General features: G+C 40.3%; 3 protein-coding genes across 9 annotated transcripts in view; 2 read left to right on the top strand and 1 right to left on the bottom strand.

The window, feature by feature from the left end:
* Positions 1–586: 586 nt before the first annotated feature.
* On the bottom strand, positions 587–5,138 carry LOC148729995 (uncharacterized). Its single transcript, XM_088759652.1, has 3 exons — positions 4,684–5,138; positions 4,243–4,423; positions 587–2,742 (listed from the first exon to the last, which is right to left on the bottom strand). The coding sequence occupies exons 2-3, from the start codon at positions 4,286–4,288 to the stop codon at positions 2,027–2,029; spliced, it is 762 nt and encodes a 253-aa protein (XP_088615778.1). The 5' UTR covers positions 4,289–4,423; positions 4,684–5,138; the 3' UTR covers positions 587–2,026.
* A 1,591-nt stretch (positions 5,139–6,729) lies between these two features.
* Positions 6,730–24,096, top strand: part of LOC111345264 (uncharacterized) — a 58,884-nt gene continuing 41,517 nt past the window's right edge. For 3 of the 7 annotated variants that reach the window (XM_088759625.1, XM_088759626.1, XM_088759624.1), the window contains exons 1-7: positions 15,313–15,557; positions 16,150–16,470; positions 19,453–19,588; positions 20,176–20,275; positions 20,956–21,536; positions 22,372–22,483; positions 22,915–22,934. In XM_088759625.1, coding sequence (XP_088615751.1) covers positions 15,511–15,557; positions 16,150–16,470; positions 19,453–19,588; positions 20,176–20,275; positions 20,956–21,536; positions 22,372–22,483; positions 22,915–22,934 — 1,317 coding nt within the window. In that variant the 5' untranslated portion in view covers positions 15,313–15,510. Of the gene's footprint in view, positions 6,958–15,312; positions 15,558–16,149; positions 16,471–18,300; positions 19,010–19,452; positions 19,589–20,175; positions 20,276–20,955; positions 21,537–22,371; positions 22,484–22,914; positions 22,935–24,096 lie in introns of those variants that run through there. The other 4 variants (XM_088759629.1, XM_088759628.1, XM_088759627.1 and 1 more) reach the window with 4 other exon arrangements.
* LOC148729994 (uncharacterized) lies at positions 8,171–14,557 on the top strand. The gene has a single exon (XM_088761747.1). It carries the CDS (start codon positions 8,171–8,173, stop codon positions 14,555–14,557), a length of 6,387 nt encoding a protein of 2,128 aa, XP_088617873.1.

Below are 24,096 nucleotides of genomic sequence, written 5' to 3'. Positions count from 1 at the left end.
CTCAAATCAAAAGAATCGCCAAAGAGCTCTTCTTGTGATACATTTTCTTCCCATCTGTCGGTGCACTTTCATGTATTTTTGCGATCTTGAAATGCCGTGTGCTTACAAGTTTGTTTTTCTAGCTTGAGGTTAATTCATCTCAGTTAAAGACTCCGCTTCTATTATCATCGATTTCTACATTACTACAGTTACATCAGTGCTAATTTATCCTTGAATATGATCATTTCGGTGAGAGAAGAAGGAATTTCGTCCGTGAGTTATCACGCACTTCATTCGGAGATCAAGTGCATTTGACTGAATTTAAGTCATTGAAAGTTTGTTCCTTTATATTTTCTAAATCATTTTTAGTTCCTGAATATTGGACACTGTGTTTGGTATGATCGTTCAAAATGTTCTACCGTAGTAATTAAAGCATATATTTTATTTGGAAGTTCGAACAAAACACAAATCATAGGGCCAAAAATAGTTTTTCTTTGTCGGAGGAAATCATTGTGAAGTTTGAAGTATAAACCGATATTCAAGTTGAAGGCAGTAAATGTCTTTGTAGTTAACTCATTTCTAACCGTTGCATTCCACATCGTCTACGGATACATTAAAAATGGCGGCTTTTTCTCTATGGTGGCGGAGAACGGAACAATGCCTTGACTTTTTTCCATAAAATAAATATAAGCCAATTATCAGTGAGGAAAAGAACATTTTCCGGAAACGCTATTATAGCAAGTATTCGTAAATAAAATTGCCATTTTATTATAGGAATGATATGGGTATCTACAGGGTACTGGTGCTCCGTAAGGAGCACAGGGACCCCCTTTTTGTACGTTCCTATAAGCTAAACAACCAATAGATAAAGTTTGAAAAACATTTCAATGCCATTCCTATTTGAGAGGAATGACTTTAAAAGCGTTTGCGTTATGAACCGTGAAAACTCGATGATCTTTCTTATTGCCAACCAACATATCCTTCCGTATACCATAGTCCCCTCGATTAACTATGAGTATACACAGAAATCACTGTGTCACAGTTACATTTAATATCATTCCTTTACGTTTTTTAAAATGATTTTAGTGACTATACTTCGTATATCATTTAAATTACCATGGATCAAACCCCATTAGTTCTGAAACCGTCAAAGCCTTACTCGACAAGGCAATCTACTGTTTTGCTATTGTTTTCCTTTTATCCAAGAACTTTATGTACAATGAAGTATGGGGTTCGACGGAAATGTTTCCCAGGCCCTCACTAATAGTACTGCAGCAGGTGCGTTTCTTCACGCGGAAGAAAGTTTGAGGCCTTTAGTAAAGAGAACTGGTGAAAGGTCTTCAATGGCTTTCATTGCTCGTGCTAAATCCCTCGTAGACTATTGTAAGCCTACTTTGCTTGTGGCTTCAAACTTCCTCAAGGGCGAAGAGACCCTTTTACTAGCTGAAGGGCTAATAATGAGCGACCGTTCGCAGGCTTTATCGCAGGCGGACGTCACTTGACTCGTTTGAATCAGTTCAATAGACTGTTCTCCTAAAAAATTACCAGGTGTAATAAAAAATTTAAGATATACTAGTCGGAGTCAATGTATCCTCTTTAGTTATCTGAGTTATTTGTATTACCAGAGCATTGTGTACTATATTTGGTATCTTTCACATAAGGTTGGATATGATACGATTCTTCTATATCTAAGACTGCGCTTGCAAGCTTTTATTTTATCTGGTCAATTTTATCCATATTATAGCACGTAGACTTTAGAAAATAGGCTCTACTTTATGTCTCCTGTACAAGGTTTGCAGAACCTAGCAATTGTATCTGCAACTTTAGTTGGGGCTTGCCAAAGGTTGTGATGGGTTTGTAACTCTAGCACAGGTCTTGCAAGAGTGGTCATTGTGTATGACTGCAGTAAGGCCTTGCAATACATGATGATGGGTTTGTGACTCCTGAACAGGTCTTGTCAGACTGACCATTGTGTTTGAGATTTCAGTTAGATCTTGCAATGCTTTGCGATGTGTTTGTGACTCTTGTACAGGTTTTAGAAGACTGGTTATTGTGTTTGTGCCTGCGCAGGTCTTGTAGGACTGGCCACTGTGTTTGTGATTTCAGTTAGGTCTGATAAAACACCGTGATGGGTTTGTGTTTCCTGTACAGGTCTTGCAAAATTGGCCATCGCGTTTGGGACTCCAGTTAGGTCTTGCAATACATTGTGATAGGCTTGTGACTCTTGCACAGGTCTTGCAAGACTGGGGATTATGTTTGTGACTTCAGTTAGGACTTGCGTAACATCGTGATAATTTTGTGACTCCTGCACAGGTCTCGGAAGACTGGGCATGGTAGTTGTAACTTCTGGTAGACCCGACAAAACCTCGTGATGGGTTCGTAACTCCCGCACAGGTCTCACGAAACTCATGATCGTGTTTGTTACGCCAGTTAGGCCTTGTAAAATATTATGAGGGATTTGAGACTCCTGCACAGGTCTCGGAAGACCGGCCATTGTGTTTGTGATTTCAGTTAGATCTGACAAAACATCGCGATGCGTCTGCGACTCTTGTACTGGTCTTGCATAACTGGCGATCGTGTTTGGGACTCTAGTAAGATCTGACAAAACATCGCGATGTGTCTGCGACTCTTGTACTGGTCTTGCATAACTGGCGATCGTGTTTGAGACTCTAGTAAGATCTGAATAAACATCGTGATGCGCCTTTGACTCTTGTACTGGTCTTGCACAACTCGCGATTGTGTCTGTGACTTCAGTTCGATCTTCTGAAGAAAAAAGGTGGCCAATTTATCAAAAACCTCCCTGATTGTTTTATAGTAGGTATGCGATATCAAGAAAGAATAAAAATGGAATATATTTGTTTCTTATAGCGGGTTCAAAGTGAAGTTTTTAGACGAACAGCGTCTCATTTCCAAAACTAGAGAAAGGAAATCGGTGAGAACAGCTCAGCATGCCTGGCATTCTCTAACCAAAGGAAGGGTAGTACAGTTATTTTGAAACTCACTGTCTGGTTGAAACTATCCTATTCATCGATCTTAGGGATAATTCGTGAGTAGATTGACTTCCACTCCTCGTGTAATACTCGTGAAAATTTTCAAGTAAGGTTGCAGTTTAATTTCAGACTTGAAACGCACCTTACGAAGATTTTTAACCCATAACTTTTTGGTACAGACTTGAAGTGTCTTACAAGCTTGTGTCTCCCTTTTCAAATGATAGTAAAGAAGAAAATTGCGATTCTTTTTTACAAAGCAATGATTTCTTTCTACGTGGATGTGAGAAATAGAGGATATTACATGGCCGCGCGGGGATACTAATTTTATCTTCGAGTGCTGAAAGTATCACGAGTGAGCGCAGCAAACGAGTGAGAGATATTTTAAGTACGAGAAGATAAAATTCGTGTCCCCAAGCGGCCATGTAATGTTCTGTTTATTATATAGATACTGATGAAATTTCCACTTTAAAGACAACTTTTTTTATTCATTTTCGAAACAGCAATTGGGTAATTATGTTGGTAACCATGGCCACACCAATATCCTCACACGTGAAAGATAAAAATAGTATCTTCACTGCGCGCGGTGAAGATATGATTTTTTAGTAAAAGGAGAAATCCTGGTATTTCATCAGTATCTATATAATAAAATATAATATTCCACTGCATGCAATCGCACACGGACATTTCAGTTCACTCTCTATGGGAAATTCCTTAGCATTAAGTTAAACCCTCCCGCTCCCAAGATCTTATTAGTAATCCTCCTTAGTATCTGCTATGCAATTCTTGACTTTAGTTTTGGAGAATTTGGTACTGGATCCCCTAATTAACAATTTTCTGTTTTCTCGTCATTTCTCTGTTTGATAGCGTATTGATATTGTAAGGAGAAATTCTGTCTTGGTCACTCATGGGAGTTAAAGTGTTAAATCTAAAACATAACCCTCAACAAAAGTAAGTAAACAAGCATGGATAGGGTATCTCAGTCATGCGCAGAGCCGATAAAGTAAGGATCAAAAAGTAAGTATGACGTGATTAACTTTTCACATTTTTACATTCAAAATTAGTTAAAATCAATCTTATGTACGACGTTTGTAAAATTTCGTCTTAGATTTTAGCTTGGGTTAATTTGACGTCCTCATGAAATATTTCTCATGAATACCTAGCACCAATATAAAACAATGCCAAGTCCCGTTATTTTCTCAATCTTGAATAAAACATACTGCATTGATAGTAATTAAAACAATCTAACGGTGGCTGATGCGTGTACTGAAAATACCTTGAATCATCAAAGATAGCATAGTGCTCGGCCAAAGAGCATCCATCAGGCAGAGACCGGAGCTTTTCCTCAAATTCGCCGCGCTTCCTTTCCCACGTTCAAAACTCACTTCACAGTGAAGAAGGAGCAGTGAGATAATAAAGAAATAGCCAGTGTTCAAAATCCTATATTCATCAATGCACTAGAGACAAAGAAGGAATACTATGAAGGCAAGGAAAACCCCGTAGCGCTCTATGACAACATAAATTGACTTTGCGTTATACGCGTTCAAGAACAAAACAATAAAACAACTAAAACAAAACAATAAAACAACTACTTAGACGGAGCGAGAACTCTGAGCTATTTCAAAAGCTGCTGATCTGTTGGCAGTCGTAAACTAAGATCAGCGTCAATAGCTCCTCTTTAAAGAGGGACGAAGCTCTTGAATAACATCAGACTTACCAAAAGAATTGAGCAAACTTCTCTGCATCGTAATAAATATCAGGTCGTCTTCGTAACTTGATCGAGTACTGAAACCCTCGGGCTTGTCTTTGGCATTTTTGGACCCCTGGTGGTAAAGTTTTTTCGCTGGATAAAATCGGCAACCACAACTCCACCTTATGAAGGAAATAAAACACACAAAACTCAATGATTTATGAATCCATGTAACGTTGCACTCTGGGGCGTCATTAGAGGACAATACCAACTATGAGCAGGAGCAAAGCTGTGCTGCTTTCTAATCCCCAGTCTTGCTAATTTGTTGGTGAATGTCAACGAATAGTAGTTTTACTAAAAGGTTTTCATGTTTAATTAGTGCCAATGTACATTCGTGACTTGAGAAAAGACAATTAGAGAACTCTCAATGGATCAATCACCTTCCCTGTTAATCTCATCGAACTTCGTAGTGAAACGGTCGTGAACCCTCCACACCTCTGATAGAAATCGGCACGCTTCGGCTGGACAAAGATAACTCTAGTACTAGTTTTCTCGCGCTTTTAAGGATGAATTTAATCAAATCAACAGTAATTAGAAAGTTTAGTCATGACTGTCTTTGTACTTGAGATATAGGCGACAACAGAGATTTTGCTGGAGACTAATTTCAACATTTCAGGTCTAATCCGGCCAGCGGGTACGACCGCATATGATAAGGTTTATCCGCTTGAAGATCTTAGATAACTTCTCCGACCGATCTGATAACTCAAGGATGTGCGGTTGCTGTAGATCTTTAGCGGTGTATTCCGGAAAATCGTACGTACGCGCGTGGCTTTAAAAGTATATATCGCCTAAAACCCTCGAAAAGTCTATGCCACTGTAAAGCTAAATGAATTTTAAATACGAATAATCAAGTATTTGAAAGATTTGGTTAATGGTAAGCACGCGGAAGCCTTTAAAGACTTTAAACGTAAAATTGATGATCACAATAACGCCGTCTGTGTATTCGCACGCACGACATAAGAAAAAGCACGGTGCCTAAAAAGTGCTTTTAAGGGGGACTTTTGCACTCAGACACCTACATCTAACTGCATCATTTTACTTCTCAGTAGGATCAGAAAAATATCCTGCGGCAAATTTTCATGAGACAGGAGAGTAGCCGAGCGGAATATCGTCACCTTTGTAATTGCTTTAGGTAGCTTTTTTTTTAATTTGAGTGAAGGCTATGGATAATTTTGTCCCTTGCCATGAATATCGAAACATGACATATAAATTAAAGCCGCCCGAAATAAGACCTAATTTCCGAATAACGATCGTGAATTATATTTGCCGGTTGCAAAGACTTATTATGGCACGCGAGAAGTTCCCGCACAGAGATCTATTTTGATCTGTTTTGTATTTTCCTTTAACTGAGTATTATCATTGTCGTTACATTAGAGTATGATTTCTGTGACTCGCTTGAGTCAATGAATTTTCCGGCATAGTTGTTGCCCATGTCTTCCTTCGCGTTTCATGTTGTCACATGTTCCTAAATAAAACCACAGGTCTGATTAGTTAATTCAGCGCCGCGTGACGTTAATTACTTGACACCGTGAAATGTGTGCTCCCATTTAATATTTGGAGCTGTCAACAGGTGGTGTAAAATAAGTGCGATCTTAATTGAAAAACGAAGTAACCCCCTGAAAAGACTCTTTGGGCGAATGAACGTGGGCTAAACTTCTAAACAACGGCTTCTCACTTAACCGGAAGGTATTTTTGGAAAATTTCAAGAGTTTATCTTAACACAAATTATCCGGCCTACTCTCTTACCATCCGTATTAAACTTTTCCATCCTCATCCATTCTTAAGTATGCATATCGAACCAAGGTAATACGTAAAAAGAACTTCATACATTAGTGATATAAATGAGCAAAGGAAACTGACTGTTTTTGAAGATTTTATACTTTGTCAGCCTCTAGCCTTGCCTGATAATTTTGTGATTTCCGCTGGCATTTGCGTGATTCTTGTCGCTTGTGTGAAAAAAAAGTCACGCACGGTCTAGGTACATCAGAATGTCAGCGTAGCGTGAAACTTTTGTGTGTGTCTGTGTGAGTGTGTTTTTTTTTTTTTTTCTCGTTTATTGGTCATTCAGACATGACATATACGTAAAACCATTACGACTACCACGTCACCCCTCATTCCTTATTTGGCTGCAATAACCGTGACTCTGAGATCAGGAACTGCCGGATGAAATTCATTACTGGTCTGATTTGCGCACGTGTGAAAGCAAGAGAAGGTGCTCAGCTCCTTCAAGGAAGGAAAGAGGTGAGTAGAATTTATGGTTATTTAAACTCACGGCTCCGTCTAATAATTACCCCCCATTCAGTTTACTCAAGTGACCGACATAATTTTTTAAAACGCATAAGCTTTTAAGCGAACGGAAGTCGACTATTAACTGAACTGTCAAAATAATCTTAGCAAGATTTCTTTTCCTTTGGACTTATTAGATATGTCAAATAGAGCCTAGTGACTAAATGCGCAGCAGCTGAACAATTTTGACTGCATGCCTGGCGTTTCGTTTACTTGAGATCGTGCCTAGCTTCCCGGCATTTTGAAACTGCAATTCTATTTTTCCAACGTATGTCCGCAGTTTATTTATCGAATACTTAGCCTAGGGATTTTACGCGCTTGCATTTGTTGCGGTGCTTCTTTATTTACAATCTCGAAGATTGAGTCATCGCGGTTGGTACGTACATTTCTTAGAAAAAATAAAATACACTAAAAACTTGTTCAGCAGAATGAGGTGCACATCAATTTGCACGGGTGTATGCAAATTTGTTTTGATACATACCCTGTGCAGAGGTCAAAAGGATGTATCAGGCATCAAACAACAATACTTTTGTTCATTATATTAATTTTCATAGTAGTATGACATCATTGACATGTATGCAAATTTTCTTTGATACATACCCTGTTCAGAGGTCGAAAGGCTGTATCAGCAAGCAAACATCAACTTTTAATGACCACTGTTAATCGCGGCACTCAACTCTTCCGGCGCACAGAAAAAGGCGAGCGAGAAACGAAGCGAATAGACAGCGTTTAGAAGAGGACTGTTTTTTTTTTTGTCCAAATAAATTAATTCTTGGTAGCTAGTTGGTAGGTTTGAGAAATTTATTGACCACAGCGTTTCAAATTTTTCGCATATGAGGTGACTTCGATTTTTCGGGAAACCTTATGCTCGACTTTTTAGTTATCTTTTTGTTATTTGTCTTGTATTTTAATGTCTATATATTTATTTCTGTGACGTTTGTAAGGTCCGTTCATTGCGTGACAGAAATTAGATATGCGCAATAACGACAAGGGCAAGGCTCAGAGTTCGATTAAAACGATTTAAGGTCTCATCCTTGCGCTAAGAGGGAAAAGAGTTTTTAAGTGGTATTAAACATTTTACGAGTCAAAACCGTGAACGTATGGTTTCCTAAAAGCTAACGTCAGCTACAGTAAAAACTCTCCCGTCGTGCGAGGACGAAGATCGATTATGAACTACGCAACAGAACGAACCGAAGAAAACGCTGTAAACGTTCGGTCTTCCTCCCGCGAAAGAGTTCCGACCGAAAAGGGACTTGAGTACCAAACTCAATTGCTTCAAAGAGATGAAGATTCGGCTTTAAGAGCATGGAAAAGGCAAATAGAAACAACAAAGGGTGCTCTCGCATTCTCCACCGATATAACGCTTTTGCATCAAGAACGATGTAAGCTAGAAACACGAATGAACGATCTTGCGAATGCGTACTGCAAGCTGATCGATGTGCTGGACTCCGAAGAATCCAAATCCAACGCGACGAAAAATAACGAGAAGTTTCTACGGGAAACAGAAGAAGTTTGCAAAAACCTAAGCGCTCGAATTTCCGAACTGAAATCCGAGAAGCGCGAACAGAACGAAGAGCGCGAGTCTGTTTTCTCGAAGCGCTCCAGCCGGAGTAGGAGTTCCCGCAGATCTGGAAAATCATCACACTATTCGAGTTCTTCCCTCGGGAGGGCAGAGATGCTAGCCAAGGCCGCAAGACTCGGCGCCGAGCTAAAATTCCACGATATCGAAAGTGAAAAGGTCGCCGCTCTGAAAAGGCAAGAAAGTGACATCAAGAAATTACAGATGATCAAAGAGCTAGCAGCTACTACCGCCGAAATCGAAGCAGTAACCAAGCTCGAAGAGGAAAGTTACGAACGCAGTCTCCCAGAAGAAGAAGAAGACCCCTATGGCAGAATACATGAATATCTACAGTCACAATTAAGTACCGTTATCGACAACAGCTCCTCCGCCGAAGCTGTCCCAAACCTGGGGAATGTGGTCACTACTGCATCCCCCGAAATGAACGCCCATACTAACGTGACATTTTCGTCGATGCCGCCAGTAACACTCAATTCGCAGCAGCCTTCTTCCAAGTTACCGCATCCAGTGTCTCCTCCTTTCCCTGTGAAGTCCACAGCAACGCCACGAATAACAAATCCAGCTATTCTCCACACAGACTCAACAACGGGAAGCGGTAATCCACTAAAGTTGACCGGTGACGAAACCATTCTCACGAAATTAGCCGATGTACTCGCTCAACGACAAGACAGAGACTCTCTACCTCGTCCAGAACCTGAAGTGTTTAAAGGCGACCTTCTTCGCTACCCGATGTGGATCAAATCCTTCGAGACATTCATCGAACGAAAAACAAAGGATCCATCTGAAAGGCTGTATTATCTCAGCAAGTTTACAGCCGATGGAGCCAAAGAAGCAGTAAGCGGTCTTCTACCCTTAGATTCTGAAGAGGCCTACGTTGAAGCTAAGAAGATTCTCGCAACCCGATTTGGCGATCCCTTTCTGGTTTCAAATGCTTATCGAAGAAAAATCAGCGAATGGCCAAGGATTCTTCCGAAAGACGGCTCAGGTCTTAGAAGGTTCTCAGACTTTCTGCAACACTGCTGCACCGCTATGCACTCCATAAGGTACTTGGAAGTACTTAACGATCCAGAGGAAAATCAAAGGATACTTAGAAAGCTTCCGAACCACTTAGTTTCAAGATGGAGCCGTATTGTAGACAAGTCGATTGAAGAGGAACGAGAAGAAGGTCACAGTAGAGAAGCCTTGGGTCCAACCGAAGTTAATAGTACGGAAAACGCAAGGGGGGCCAAATACCCGTCGTTCGAAGAATTTTGTCGATTTTTGAAAACAGAGGCAAGGATCGCATGCAATCCCATTACCTCTCTGCAGGCAACAAGGGAAGAGGATTCGAAAGGAAACGGGGACAAGTGGAAACCAAACAGCAAATTCCCAAAGTATAAGGAAAGTAAAGATAGTGGATTCAGGAGTTTTGCAACAGGCGCAGAGGAAAGCAGGGAAGGAAAAGAGAAAAACAAAGAGGAAAACAAGGCTAAAAGGACAACCTGTCTCTTCTGTAAGGCCAGTCATGACATTGATACCTGTGATAAGTTCCTACGCCTGCCTTTAACGGAAAGAAGGAACTTTGTGCAAGCCAAGCGCTTGTGCTGGGGGTGTCTAAAGTGGGGCCACGTAAACAAAGACTGTCGTGGAAAAAAACCCTGCAAGACCTGCAATGGACCCCACCCTACTTCTTTGCATGACCAAACCTGGAAACCACAATCCAGACAAGAAACTCCAAACCAAGATAGTATTGCAAATCAAGATACATCTATCTCTCATCGTATTGAAGTTTGTAACATGAAGGGCTTCGACCATGGTACTTCCCATTCCCTGATCGTTCCGGTCTGGCTTTACCATCAAGATGACCCCAAAGTCAAGGTCAAGGTGTACGCCCTACTGGACGAACAGTCAGACGCATGTTTCATAAAAGAGTCAACGCTAACAGCCCTTGGCGTGGATGGCCCTAAAGTGGATCTAGAGCTTTCTACCGTACTCGGTCAGAAAACCATCACAAGTAAAAGGGTAACTGGACTCGCAGTTCGCGGAGTCAACGAAACGACAGAAATCACTCTTCCAAGAACGTACACTAGGAACGTGATTCCTGCTAGACGCAGTCAAATCCCTAGGCATGATACCGCTCTCAAGTGGCCTCACCTGGAAAGCATCGCCAGTCAACTGATGCCTCTTGATACCGAAGCCGAAGTAGGCCTGCTGATAGGAGCCAACTGCGTTCGAGCGCTTAAACCACACCAGGTGATCCTCGGAAACGACGACGATCCGTACGCAAAAAGGACCGCACTTGGCTGGGGAATCATCGGCAAAACCAACGTGCGAAGTCAGGATGAAGGCACCGACGACGTCAGAGACGATGTTTTCTGCAACCGTATAATCGCCTGCGAAGTTCAGCAAGAAATTCAAGCAATGTCGAACAAGAAGACATGCCACTTCGCCCTGAAAACGCAAGTAAAGGAAGTTTTAAGTCCACTCCAAATATCCAAGATGTTCACACTTGACTTCAACGAGCGTGCAACCGAAGAGAAATCCCTTTCCTTTGAAGACAGAAGGTTTCTAACCATAGTACAAGAAGGTATCCATCAAAGAAATGACGGACACTACGAGATGTCCCTCCCTTTAAAGAATAATAGCGCTGAGCTGCCCAACAATAAGGAATTGGCGTTAAGCCGCCTCATGAAATTGAAGCAAAGGTTGAAGAGTGATACTCAATACCGAAAGGACTACGTGGACTTCATGCAAGACAACATTAAGAACGGGTTCGCAGAGAAAGTACCAAAAGAAGAAGTCTCCGATAAGAGCAAGCGAGTCTGGTACATTCCACATCATGGAGTGTACCACAAAAGGAAACCCGGGAAAATAAGAGTCGTATTTGATTGCAGCGCCCTGTATCACGGCTTCTCCCTCAATCAGCAGCTTTTACAAGGTCCAGACCTCACCAACAATCTTATAGGGGTGTTGTGTCGATTCCGAAAGGAACAAATAGCCTTCATGTGTGATATCAAGGCGATGTTCCACCAAGTAAAGGTCGACGGCATTCACCGCGACTACCTCCGATTCTTGTGGTGGGACGATGAGAACTTCGACAGCAGTCCAGTTGAGTACCGAATGTCTGTCCACCTTTTTGGTGCAACTTCCTCCCCTGGATGCGCTAATTTCGCCCTTAAGACCACTGCAAATCAATATGAAAGTGTTTGTGGAAAGGAAGCAGCCGACTTCATAAGGAAGGATTTCTACGTCGACGACGGATTGAAATCGGTCGCAACGGTTGAACAAGCAAAGAGTCTTATCAGCAGCACCAAGTTATTGTGTCAAAAGGGAGGCTTCCACTTACACAAATTCACCTCAAACAATAGCGAAACTCTCAATTCTATCCCTCCTGAAGACCGAGCCACCGACAAAAGGAATCCCAGTCTCGTAAGCAACGACCCAGCAATAGAACGCGCATTGGGTGTTCACTGGTGTATAGAGACCGATACACTTCAGTTCCGGATTGTACTAAAGGATAAACCACTCTCAAGAAGAGGAATTCTCTCTACTGTTAGCTCTATCTACGACCCCCTCGGCCTGGTAGCCCCTGTTATTTTGCAAGGCAAAAGTATCCTTCAAGAACTGTGCCGCGATGGAGTTGGCTGGGACGACAAAGTGCCTGAAGATATTAGACCAAGATGGGAGAGATGGCGTTCCGAACTTCCCGCCCTAGAGAAGTTGAAAGTGCCAAGATGCCATAAACCGAACGAATTTGGAGAAATTAAGACAGTGGAACTCCATCACTTTTCCGACGCCAGTCAGAACGGATATGGACAGTGCTCATACCTTCGCCTGACAGATAGTAACGATCGCATCTGCTGTTCGCTCGTAATGGGTAAATCACGCGTAACCCCATTGAAGCCCGTCACTGTACCAAGGCTCGAGCTAACCGCGGCAGTCGTCGCCTCTAAGATAGGCTACGTCTTACGTAAAGAGCTAGAGTACGAAGAAGTGAAGGAAACGTACTGGACAGATAGCAAGACGGTCCTGGGTTATATAAATAACGATGCAAGAAGATTCCACGTCTTCGTAGGAAATCGAGTACAAGAGATTCGCGACAAGACATCGCCAGAACAATGGCACTATATAGGAACAAAGGAAAATCCTGCCGACGTCGCCTCTCGTGGTTCTAGTGTGCAAGAATTAATCGGCAATAGCTTGTGGTGGAACGGCCCAGAACTTCTCTGGAAGCCTGATAAAGATTGGAATCTCACCGATGCTTCTCCTGAGATCTCACCTGATGATCCCGAAGTTAAAGGGGTTTCCGTTCTAGCGATACAAGCCCGGAAACCATGGTCTGTCCTGGAACGCTTAGAATACTTCTCCAGCTGGCATCGTGCCAAGAAAGCTGTTGCTGTTTGCCTTCGCCTCCAAGAGAAGTTCCGACACGCGAACAATAAGGAAGTTAAACAAGATTCCAGTGATTCGAAGTCAAGTAAATACATCCCTGTCAACGTCGAGGAATTGCAAAACGCCGAGGGCGAAATTATTAAGACTGTTCAGAGAGCAGCCTTCCCCGAAGAAATTAGTAGAATGAAGAAGCTGAACGTCCAAGAGCAAACGCGCGATGAGAAAACCATCACACGCGGAAACAAGGCTATGAAGAAGGCAAGCTCTCTCTATCAACTGGACCCGTTTCTCGACGCAAACGGAATACTAAGAGCGGGTGGACGAATTAGACGTTCCAGCCTGTCGTACGGTACGAAACATCCCATCATCCTTCCAAGGAAAGGACACGTAACCGAGTTAATAATCTGCCACCACCACCAGAGGGCCGAGCATCAAGGTCGCGGAATGACCCATAACGAAATAAGGTCAGCCGGCTACTGGGTGATTGGTGGAAGTTCGGCTGTATCGAACCACATCGCGCAATGCGTAAAGTGCCGGAAATTGAGGGGAACTCCCCAAGACCAAAAGATGGCCGACTTGCCAGAGGACCGTCTCGAACCTGCCCCTCCGTTTACATTCTCAGCGGTAGATTACTTCGGTCCGTGGTATGTAAAGGAAGGTCGCAGAGAACTGAAACGCTACGGAGTTCTTTTCACGTGTTTGTCCTCCAGGGCTATCCATCTTGAAGTCTCAAACAGCTTGGCCACAGATTCTTTCCTCAACGCCTATCGTCGATTCGTCGGCCGTCGCGGCCCAGTGCGCCAATTACGATCAGATCAAGGTACAAACTTCATCGGCGCAATGAACGAACTCAAGCAAGCTGTCAAGGAATTGAACCACGAAAGGATCAGAGAAGAGTTGCTCATAACCAACTGCGATTGGATAGAGTTCAAACCGAACGTACCACATGCAAGCCACTTTGGCGGAGTATGGGAGCGCCAGATAAGATCAGTGAGAAACGTTTTGGCATCGCTACTAGAGAGCCACGGGATTCAACTTGATGATGAGTCTCTAAGAACCTTTATGGTGGAAGCGGAAGCTATCGTTAATTGCAGGCCACTCACCGTGAACACCATAAACTCCTCACGGAGTCCCGAGCCACTCACTCCCAACCATCTATTGACCATGAAGTCAAGGGTAATTATGCCTCCTCCCGGTGATTTCAAACGTGCAGATCTCTACCTGAGCAAGCGATGGCGTCGCGTCCAGTACTTGGCCAACGAATTTTGGAATCGATGGAGGAAGGAATTCTTGCAGTCGTTGCAGCCAAGGAAAAAATGGATTGCAGTCAGAAGAAACCTACAAGTGAACGATATCGTGATTGTGATAGACGAAAGTTTGCCAAGGAACCGCTGGAAGCTTGCTCGTGTCCACGAAACCTTTCCCAACGATGACGGTCTGGTCAGGAAAGTTAAGATGGCGATTGCTACAGAGTGCCTAGACGATTCAGGCAGACCTACAAAACCGACTGCCTACCTGGAAAGGCCCGTCCAGAAAGTAGTCCTATTACTGCCTTGCGATCGAGTTGCAGACCAGGGAATCCCCACCGAGGAGCCGCAACTCTAAAGGGGGCAATAATGCTCTCCGAACTCTCATAGCATAGAAAGATAATAAGTAAAGAACAATACATGACTGATTAGGTTTGTTTCGTTTCGTAAATTGTTGCCAATTTAGGGGAGCCATGTGACGTTTGTAAGGTCCGTTCATTGCGTGACAGAAATTAGATATGCGCAATAACGACAAGGGCAAGGCTCAGAGTTCGATTAAAACGATTTAAGGTCTCATCCTTGCGCTAAGAGGGAAAAGAGTTTTTAAGTGGTATTAAACATTTTACGAGTCAAAACCGTGAACGTATGGTTTCCTAAAAGCTAACGTCAGCTACAATTTCATCGGCTAGAGGTACATCAATGATGTATTTTCCCTGAACTACTCGTTCTATGAGCTTTCATTTTCAGCTCGAGGTGTCCTTTTATCAACGTTTCTTTTATAATTTGCTAACGTCCCCACGCTCCTACCACCCGTACAGCCTCACTAGTTTGCTTAAATTCTACAATAGTTATTTGTGCTAACGAGTAAACACCGGAATGGATCAGAGGTCCCTTATTCTTTGCGAGTGAAACCACTTTCTTAAATACTTTCTCTGATATTAGGGCAGTTTGTGTTTTTCTCGCGATCTTTGTGTGACGCCCGACTAATATCGATCAAAATTAATTTTCTGGAGAAAAATAACTACCGAGAAGGAGTTCACTAGGACAATCACAGTTCCAAGTGGCTGTATCATATGTCACGAATGTTGTATCAAAATGACTTACTCTCTTGCTGCGCGCGCATCATATTTTGAGTACTTATTAGTTGTTCTCCCTCCAGATCTTCCCATAGCCAGTTGCATATTCCTTGTGCGTGCATGTATTTTTATGTAAGGAATTATATTTAACGGCTCTTTCGATGTTTGAGTAATGGGAAAGAACATCATTTTGGTCTCTGACCCTGACTAACATACTGATAAATCGGATTGTCTGATGTCATCGAACAGAGAGCTAGATGCTAACCACAGAACATTAAGAAAGTAAGAGGCTGACTAATCTGAGAAGACGTTCAAGCTGCGAGCAGCGTATTTGGCAAGATTTCCGTATAACCCTATGCTTCATTATGCATTCAATTCTTGGATAAAGGAAAGCAGAGGCAAAGCAACAGATTTCCTCTGGGACTACGGCTTTGTTTTTGATTGGTATGGGGTTTTACGGAGATCTTTCCGAGCATTTCTCTAATGCACCACGTGGTCTTCTTCAGTTCCCTGACGTAGTCGATTGGTTTCCCTCGTGCGAGTGTTTTTAGTTAAAAAACCATGTGGTGTTTCTGTGATTGTGTTTTACCGATCGATCTACTTAGTGGGACGCGTGGTTGGCCAAAATTTCAAGATCAGCATCATCATAGGGAGTTGATATGGTATGCTGTGAGTGGTGTCTACACTGAGAAATTTGTTGCAAGGAATTGCGGAGTTGATAGTATGTTATCCCCACACTGAAAAGTTAAGATTTCTTCATAGTTTGTTTTTTACGAAGTGCGATTAAGGATTGGTTTCTACACTGAAAGAAAAAATAGCTTGTCAAAAAGTTGAAATCATGTTGATTTGTGAAATCTATGATTTTGATTTGCAGTTCTAAGATGAAGCGCTCTCTAGTTGAGAAAGATGGGCCAAGTAGCGCTGAGTCAGATCCTAAAAGGCACAAGAAAGATGAATCTGGCTCAACAACACCCAAGAAAGATTCAAACTCTAAATCTGTTTTGGTGTTGACGAGCACTGATGTGCGCAAAAACAACGGCAATATATACCTGGCGGATGCTAAGGAAATCTCTCAATTAAAGAAGACCGAACGAGGGCGATATAAAAAGGAGATGATGTTCTTGAAGACTATGACAGAAGAGGATGTGGAGGAGGAGCTTCGTCGCCATTTTCCAATTTTGAGAAATGGTGGAAGGTAAATTGAAATGGACTGTCAGATATTAATGAAGGTCAATGGTTGGGGCGGGAAGAAGGTATGAATGGAAAAGTGGTATTAATTGGATCAACAAATTATCCCTTTATTGATATTTTTACTTTTGCTTATCACATGTCTGGTTGATATTGTATTGATCATGATATTGTCAGGAGAAATTCTGTCTTGGTCACACATAGGACCAGTACAGCAAAGAATTCAAGTGCAAAGGGAGGGATGGATTTGTTGGCATATTCTCCTTGATTATTTTGAACCTTCCTAACACAACTGATATGATATGATATGATGTTTATTCAAACCTTTTGCAGAGAACTGAATTACAGGTTTGTTACAATGAGATGTTGTTCAGGTTGAGAACAGACATCGGCATTTTCTCGGGCACTTCTGGCAGCTGCTTCAGTCCTTATCGATCTCACCTTCCCACCCATCCCACCCCAGGGGAGGACATCCATCACACAGTAATCTCATGTGTGGCAAATTAACGTCTCCTACCCCAACCCTGCAGGAAACGGTAACTCCATTTATTCGTCCCTATCCGAGAAGACTAGAATATCTAACCATTTCTTGATGTTATAGAAAGGTAGCAAATTCTTCTCAATTTTTTTAAGACCTTGAGTGTTGGTCCGGCCGGGGCTCGAACCCTTGACCTCCCGCACAACAGTCCAGCGCACTATCCATTGGGCTATCTGGGTGGCGGTAACTCTGGGAAATCCATTTGAAACTAACAGGCAAACTAAATTTTGATGCTGTCCTTGTTTTCATTGTGATCTAAATTAACTAGTGTTAACCTTTTCACTTCCAAGATCTCATGAGTTATTCTTCAGTTACTATTTGCCTTACAATTCCTATGTTACTTTGGAGAATTTGGTACTGTTTCAAGCACTAATCCCCTCATTGATATATTTTCTTTATTCTCATCATTTGTCTGCTTGATATTGTATTGATATTGTGGGGTTGCTCATGAAAGCTAAAGGGTTAATTAAAAATGAAGTTGTTTCTTCGTATGTTATGTAACGCTGGTAATGTAATACTACAGCAGATAATGACATAAGAATAAACCAGAGATCCATTGGCTTCGGTAGAACTTCTGTACATGAACAATGTATTTTATAGTACACCAAGTATAGTCCATGAAGAAATAAAACTGCAGCAGCACCCAATTTTTACTGGGTACCCTAGCATGGTCTTGAAAGATGATTATTTCTGTTTCTATAGAAATTCTAAGTAAGCTTGAAGATCAGATTTTATTGAAGAGGGCTTTAGATAACCTAATATCATAACCACAGAATTTTGGTTGATTTTGTGGAAAAGAGAATATTAGGCAAATCAAGACTACATATGACAACTGATAACATGTTTTTATAACAGTGAAAAAAACTAGAGGTTGTATAATGATGCTAGAAGGTAGTGTTGCAGAAGATTTGTCTCATGAAACAAAAATCCTGCTGCATTCACATATTTATGCATGGCTCAATGGTGAGAGCTCTCACCTCCCACCACTGTGGCCCTGGTTCGATTCCTGGACCTGGCGTCACATGTGGATTAAGTTTGTTTTTGGTTCTCATCCTTGCTCCATTTTTCTCTGGGTCCTCTGGTTTTCCTCCCTCTGCAAAAACCACTATTCCAAATTCCAATTCGATCTGGAAACAGTGGACAAGAAGAGCCACCCAGGGGAATGTCCATTGGTAAATTATTATTGTTATTATTACAATTATTATTACTATCAGTGTCTAATTACAAGTGAGAATTGAATTAAGATTATAGTGACTAATTGACACCCAACCAATAATTAGATTCTAAAAAGACATTATATAAACAACAGTGATGATAATAATAATTATAATTACAATTTCAACAAATATTTGTATAGTAAAATATTAATTATACTTAATGACTAAAGGGGCTAGCTCAGGAATCTCACTTTTCCTCTGGCAGTCTATCCTCTCGCTAGACTTCAATAATGAGTGAACTGTGCTTCTTTCAATTTTGCCTGTTCATTATTAATACTTTTCTTATTTCATTACAATTCTATTTCTGTGAGACTTTTGTTTCATATAACAAAACGTTCCGTTTTGTAGGATATTCTGCTGCTCTACCATATCCACCATTCCATCATTTTGTGGAATAGGGTCACCCTGTTAAACTCAATTAAGGTATCATATTTTGGACCTTGTCCACTTTGCAAATTTAGTGGCTCTGTTGGCCATTGGTGATTGAAAAGGTAAAATGCTCTCTTTTCGAATAAATAATTTTCTTCAAAGTTTTCACCAGGTGGGAATCAAACCTATGCCAGTATTTCTGCAAGGAAAAGGCTTGTTTTCAGTTGTGCCAGAGAGGCTTACTGTGAAATTATATTGGGATGCTAAGCATCTGTTTTAGTGTCATGGCAAGAACTAAAAAATTATATCTTCAGATCTACTTGGTATAATTTCCTGATTCAAATGCTCTACTCTAGCTCTCTTCCAAGCAAAAATAATTCCTCCAAGTATTCATGGTACACTGATCACACCTTTTGAGACATGTAGGTAAAGTTTTGTTTTTGTATGCACTATCCTTAAATTAATGTGAGATGTTTACCATCTTTTGCAGTATAAAGAAACAGTGTGATCACAAGCTAATTCCACTAGTACACTATATTAACATTATTAACATTCAAAGCAATTCAATTCAGAGCAAACAAAAATTGTCTTAGTTAGTTAGCTTTAAGAGTGTGCTACTAGAATATCAAGAGGAGGAGGTCAGCTGCCTTGTCTTTCTTAATGGTTGGCTAACATCCTACTGGTTTCAAAATCCATACTGAGCAAATCTCCATTATTGTTTTTTTGAGGTGAAAAGGGGGTGGATTGCTCTGCAATCCCTGTTTATAAATAGTATGTGTACACCCTATACTTCAACCTTTTATTCAGTGATTTTTTTTCTATGTTTTCTCTAATGAATGTCTTCATGTTAACCTCAAAATTTTAGATTTTGCTGTGCAACAGTTGTGGACAAGAAAACAAGACGTAGATTGGAGTTTCATGACAACCCACCAACAGTGTGGGATGGAATTAAAATTCACAGGCGTACCAGGGGGAATGCTTCCCTTTATGTATTTTTTGAGGTTTGTATTTAAAAAAATGTTCTCCTCCACAACTGTGCATATTTTGATTTTCCAGGTGATTCAATAAGATTTTTTAATGATAAAATAATCATGTGTTTATTTTAATGGTACTTTAAAATTAACTGAAAAGTTTGCTCTCAAGTCAAGGGCCTAAACATCAATCAACATGGGATATTGGTGCTCCTCCTGCTTGGGGAGCTTAAGTTCCTGATGAGTTAGAGCTGCCCATATGCATGCCAGTCATATTTCTTTCAAACTAAAACTTTTAGTTTCAGTCCTGTGGTGCAAAAATCTAGCTTCTCCCCATTTATTCAGACAACCAAACCAGACATTTTAGTGATCAGAAGGATTACCTATAATAAGTGATATTCCAAAAAAAATGCTTAACAGGCTGAGAAGCTGATATCTTGAAATTTTGTGAAAAGGTTGACAGTGACTAGTGTTTTCAAATTTGAAAGTTACCAGTTCCAAGGAGAGGTAAACTATAAGGGCTTGATGAAAGTCATCTAATAATTTAAGGTAATTACACAGATTTGTTTTAGTTGATCTCTCTTCATCCCAGAATTAACAAAGTTGTACACTTTTAGTCTGGCCAGGGAACTTCCGAATTAGTCTGTGAAAGACCAGAGCTTCAAACAGTTGATAGTCTTCAACAACAACTGGAGACACCCATGACCAAGCCAATGAGTAAGATTTTATGCATGTACATGTGTATGTAGAATACAATAAGACTATAATATTATTCCACTATAATAATAATAATTATTAAAAACTGGATCATTGGATAATGCAATTCAAGAGTTTTTATTGGCTCAGCCATTATGGTATATGAGCCAATATACCATAATCTAATTTCTGTACATTGTTAAATCCGGTTTCTTCTCACAAAATAAAGTCGAGAAGATTTGTCTAATATCTTGGGGGCGTTTTTTTAATAAAACAGTTATTCCACTCTCGCTTTTTGGATATGAGATGATTATAGCCAACTCGGCGCTACAGGCCTCGTTGGCTATCTATCATCTCATATCCAACGCTTGCTCGTGGAATAATTGTTAATTATTATAATAATAATTATAATTATTATTATTCCACTCTACTATTGTACCAGATAAGGGCAATTATAAATTGAACAACTATGCCAGTGTATTATACACTTAAAGAACAGCTGTTACCCGTAATTGCTTGTTAAGTTTTTGAACTTAAAATAGCAATATTGATGATATACAAACTATTTTCATACACAGAAACACACAAGAAAATTGCAAATTATACAGTCAATCCCATTTAATTTCTCTGAAGTGAGACCTTTGCCTGTGCATTAAACATATTAAATTTTGGTAACTAATCTCTGTGTACTTGGCTTTCAGGAAAAAAATCACTACAACTTGAACCACAGGGACATCCATCAACTTCAACTGCAACAACAGTGCAAAGTCACACCAGCTTACTTGAAATTTATGGAAAACAATCTTCCAGACCAACTGACTTTCAGAAAAATTCCATTCCAGTCACATATACCGTAACAAGCAACACTTTTGTTCCAGGAAAACAGACACAAGCTTCAGCAGGGGGCACTTCACCATCAGCCCATTCTCCATTTTCTATATTGTCTCCTCACCTTAATTTGCAAACCTCAGATCAGAGATGCCAATCCCAGCCAGTAAGACAAAGACAATACCATTTTTCTCAAGATTATTTAGCTGCTCTAAATGATACCTTTGATTCCTTCCAGCCAGGCAACAGAATGCCAGTTACAAATCTATCAGAACAGAACCAGTCAGGATTTGATTGGGATGTTTCACAAAACAAAAGTAGTTTGCTACCAGGAACATCTCAGAGTGCTGATAGAAGTGTGTCAAGTAGATGTGGGGGCACCAGCTTACATTTAGCCACCCAACAAAGAAGAAGAGATCAGGTGCAAGCTAACAGAGCTGAAGTAGTCCCAAAGGTACAATTAAAAATGATTGTAGTTGATGAGAGTTGTCCGTTTATAGGTAAAGAGCAGGATTAATGCCACTGTGCAGGTTTAGGATGCTTTGACTATTACAAGCCCTAGCTGGGTTGAAATTCTGCTTTTGAATTGATCATAATTATGTACAAGTTACATTTTTTCCTTGAAATTACCTGCTTGCTTGCATGCCGAATTTGGCTAGTTGGGATTCCTAGTAATAAAAATAATTTTTTTTTAACTTCTGTGATACACAATAGAAGTTTTACTGGGTTGCGAGTAACTTTCTCACCAATCTAAAGTCAATTTTTCTTGGTTTTATTAATGAAAGAGACTAACTTACATTGATTATTCACTAAGTGAGGATAATTCTACAAGGAATGGTAATTACTAACTGAGTCCACACTTTTTAAGAATAAGACTCTATATGTTGTTTTATGATGCCATTGTCATATTTTTGTCTGGTGTTTTGGTAGTGCATGTTACACTTAACCCTTTAAATCCTGAGATCTGATTGTTGATTCTTCACTCAAGCTGCTACTCATTTCCTCATAACTTAGTTGTGAGAATTTGGTGTTTTATTAGATCAAAACAAAACTTCTACCTGATAAGTTTGAGTATTCTCATTACTTGTTTGCTAGATAAGGTGTGAATATTAATTATAGAGAGAATTTATACTTGTTCATCACTTCTGGGAGTTAGAGGGCTAAGAGATTACATGAAGATAAAAAGTGCTGCAACTTTCTTGCCCTAATCATTGATTCCCAATTATTCGAATTTTACTTTCAGTAACATAATTATACTTTCTGAATTGATTTAAAAATATATACTTTAGGTACCTCTTCAGCCAGAAAGTATAAGTGGTGATGAACCAGTCCCTGACAACACAGCAGGTGGTCAAATTCCCTCAAACACTCAAGCCTCTTGGGCAAGCTTTACAGAACAAGGTAAACTTGTGTCATGATTTCAAAACCATGAAAAATTTCCATGACTAAGGTGTATTTGAAATAGATTTGAAGACAAGTGTAAATGTACTGTCTTCTTTTTCCAATTATGAGGCAGAAAAATGTGATCTCTTTTAAGGCTACATTGCTGGGGGAAAAAACACTGTTACAGTGATGAATTTTGTGAAAATTACAATCAGGTAATTGATCTTGATGGTGATTATATAAACTAGATTTAACTTTTGAGATGACATTGCTGATTGATGCAATGATTGGGAAAGGAGAGTATTTCTGAAACAAAAATTATAACATAACCAAAGTAAAGCGCGCACTCTGATTGGTCAATTTTAATCTCAGGGGCACTTTAAGAAGCTACTTGTAGCTTGATTTATTTAACAACTGTATTAACACAGGTACTTCTTTTTACCCCATAGATATAAGTACTTCTTCTGAGGTATGTATTAATCACTTAAAGGTTACATTCTCAAAATCACCCTTTAAATCCTGACAACTTCTTGAATGACAGCTTTGGTGTAAATGAAGAGAGAAAAGTTAACTGCAATGAATGCACCTACCGTATTTCCTCAAATAAGAGCTATTCCCTGATTAATGCCTGGTTCACATATGATCGCAGGCAATCGCACTCGATCACCAGCGATCGTCTGAGATTATATGTGAACAGCTCTGCGATCGTGTGCGATCGCAGGCGATCACAGCAATAGAACCATGTTCTATTCTTGCGATTGTCTGCGATTGAGTGCGATCATATGTGAACAAAGTTCTGTGATCATGCGATTGGAATGTGTCCAATAATGCTATGCAAGCGGCATGATACCATGACAATCAGTTGTTTATCAATTTCTACATGTGCGTGTTTTGAAAAGATGGAAGTTGAAATTAACACGGAACAGCTTTTGGAAGAAATTAGAAAATACGATTGTTTGTTCAATTGCTTTAGCAAAGAATTCTGTTTTTCTTAAGACTTTCTGCACCAAGAAGCGACGTTTCTTCTTTGATCTGGCAGTGATTCTCTGGTTATATTTAAGTAAAAACAACAAAAGCAGAATGTTAACACCTATTAAAAGTTCAGCATCCTTTGCATTATGTTAGTTGACTGGAGTTACATTGTATTGCTGCTGAATAGTAAACCATGAACTCGAATGTCACAGATTGCCACGATTGGCTGGGATGATATGTGAACAGGCAATTCACAATCTTCGGTTGAGTGGTTTCAGCGATCGTGCAATCGCCTGCGATCGCCTGCGATCGCCTGCCATCGTCAGTGATTGTCTGCGATCGTCTGCGATCGTCTGCGATTGTGTGCGATTATATGTGAACCGGGCTTACTGGCCGACTAGTAGACTAGTAGTTCACTTGTAATGAATTGATCACCAATTCATTTTTCTGGCCCATGGAGTTTCCCACAGAGATTCTTTTTTCGCAAATTACAGAATTCAGTTTATTTCCCAAATTACAGATTCTTTTTCACAAATCATTAACAGATTCCTTTTTTGCAATTTACTGATTTTTCTTTTTTCACAATTACAGATTTCTATATAATTTATTTCAGAAATCAAATAACGATTTTCATTTCATTTGGCTTCGTTTTGCAAATT

The sequence above is a fragment of the Stylophora pistillata genome, chromosome 5 (genome assembly GCF_964205215.1).
Source record: "Stylophora pistillata chromosome 5, jaStyPist1.2, whole genome shotgun sequence".
Taxonomy (NCBI): Eukaryota; Metazoa; Cnidaria; class Anthozoa; order Scleractinia; family Pocilloporidae; genus Stylophora; species Stylophora pistillata.
The sequence above is the reverse complement of the archived record's forward strand: the minus strand, read 5'-3'. Positions and strand labels throughout refer to the sequence as shown.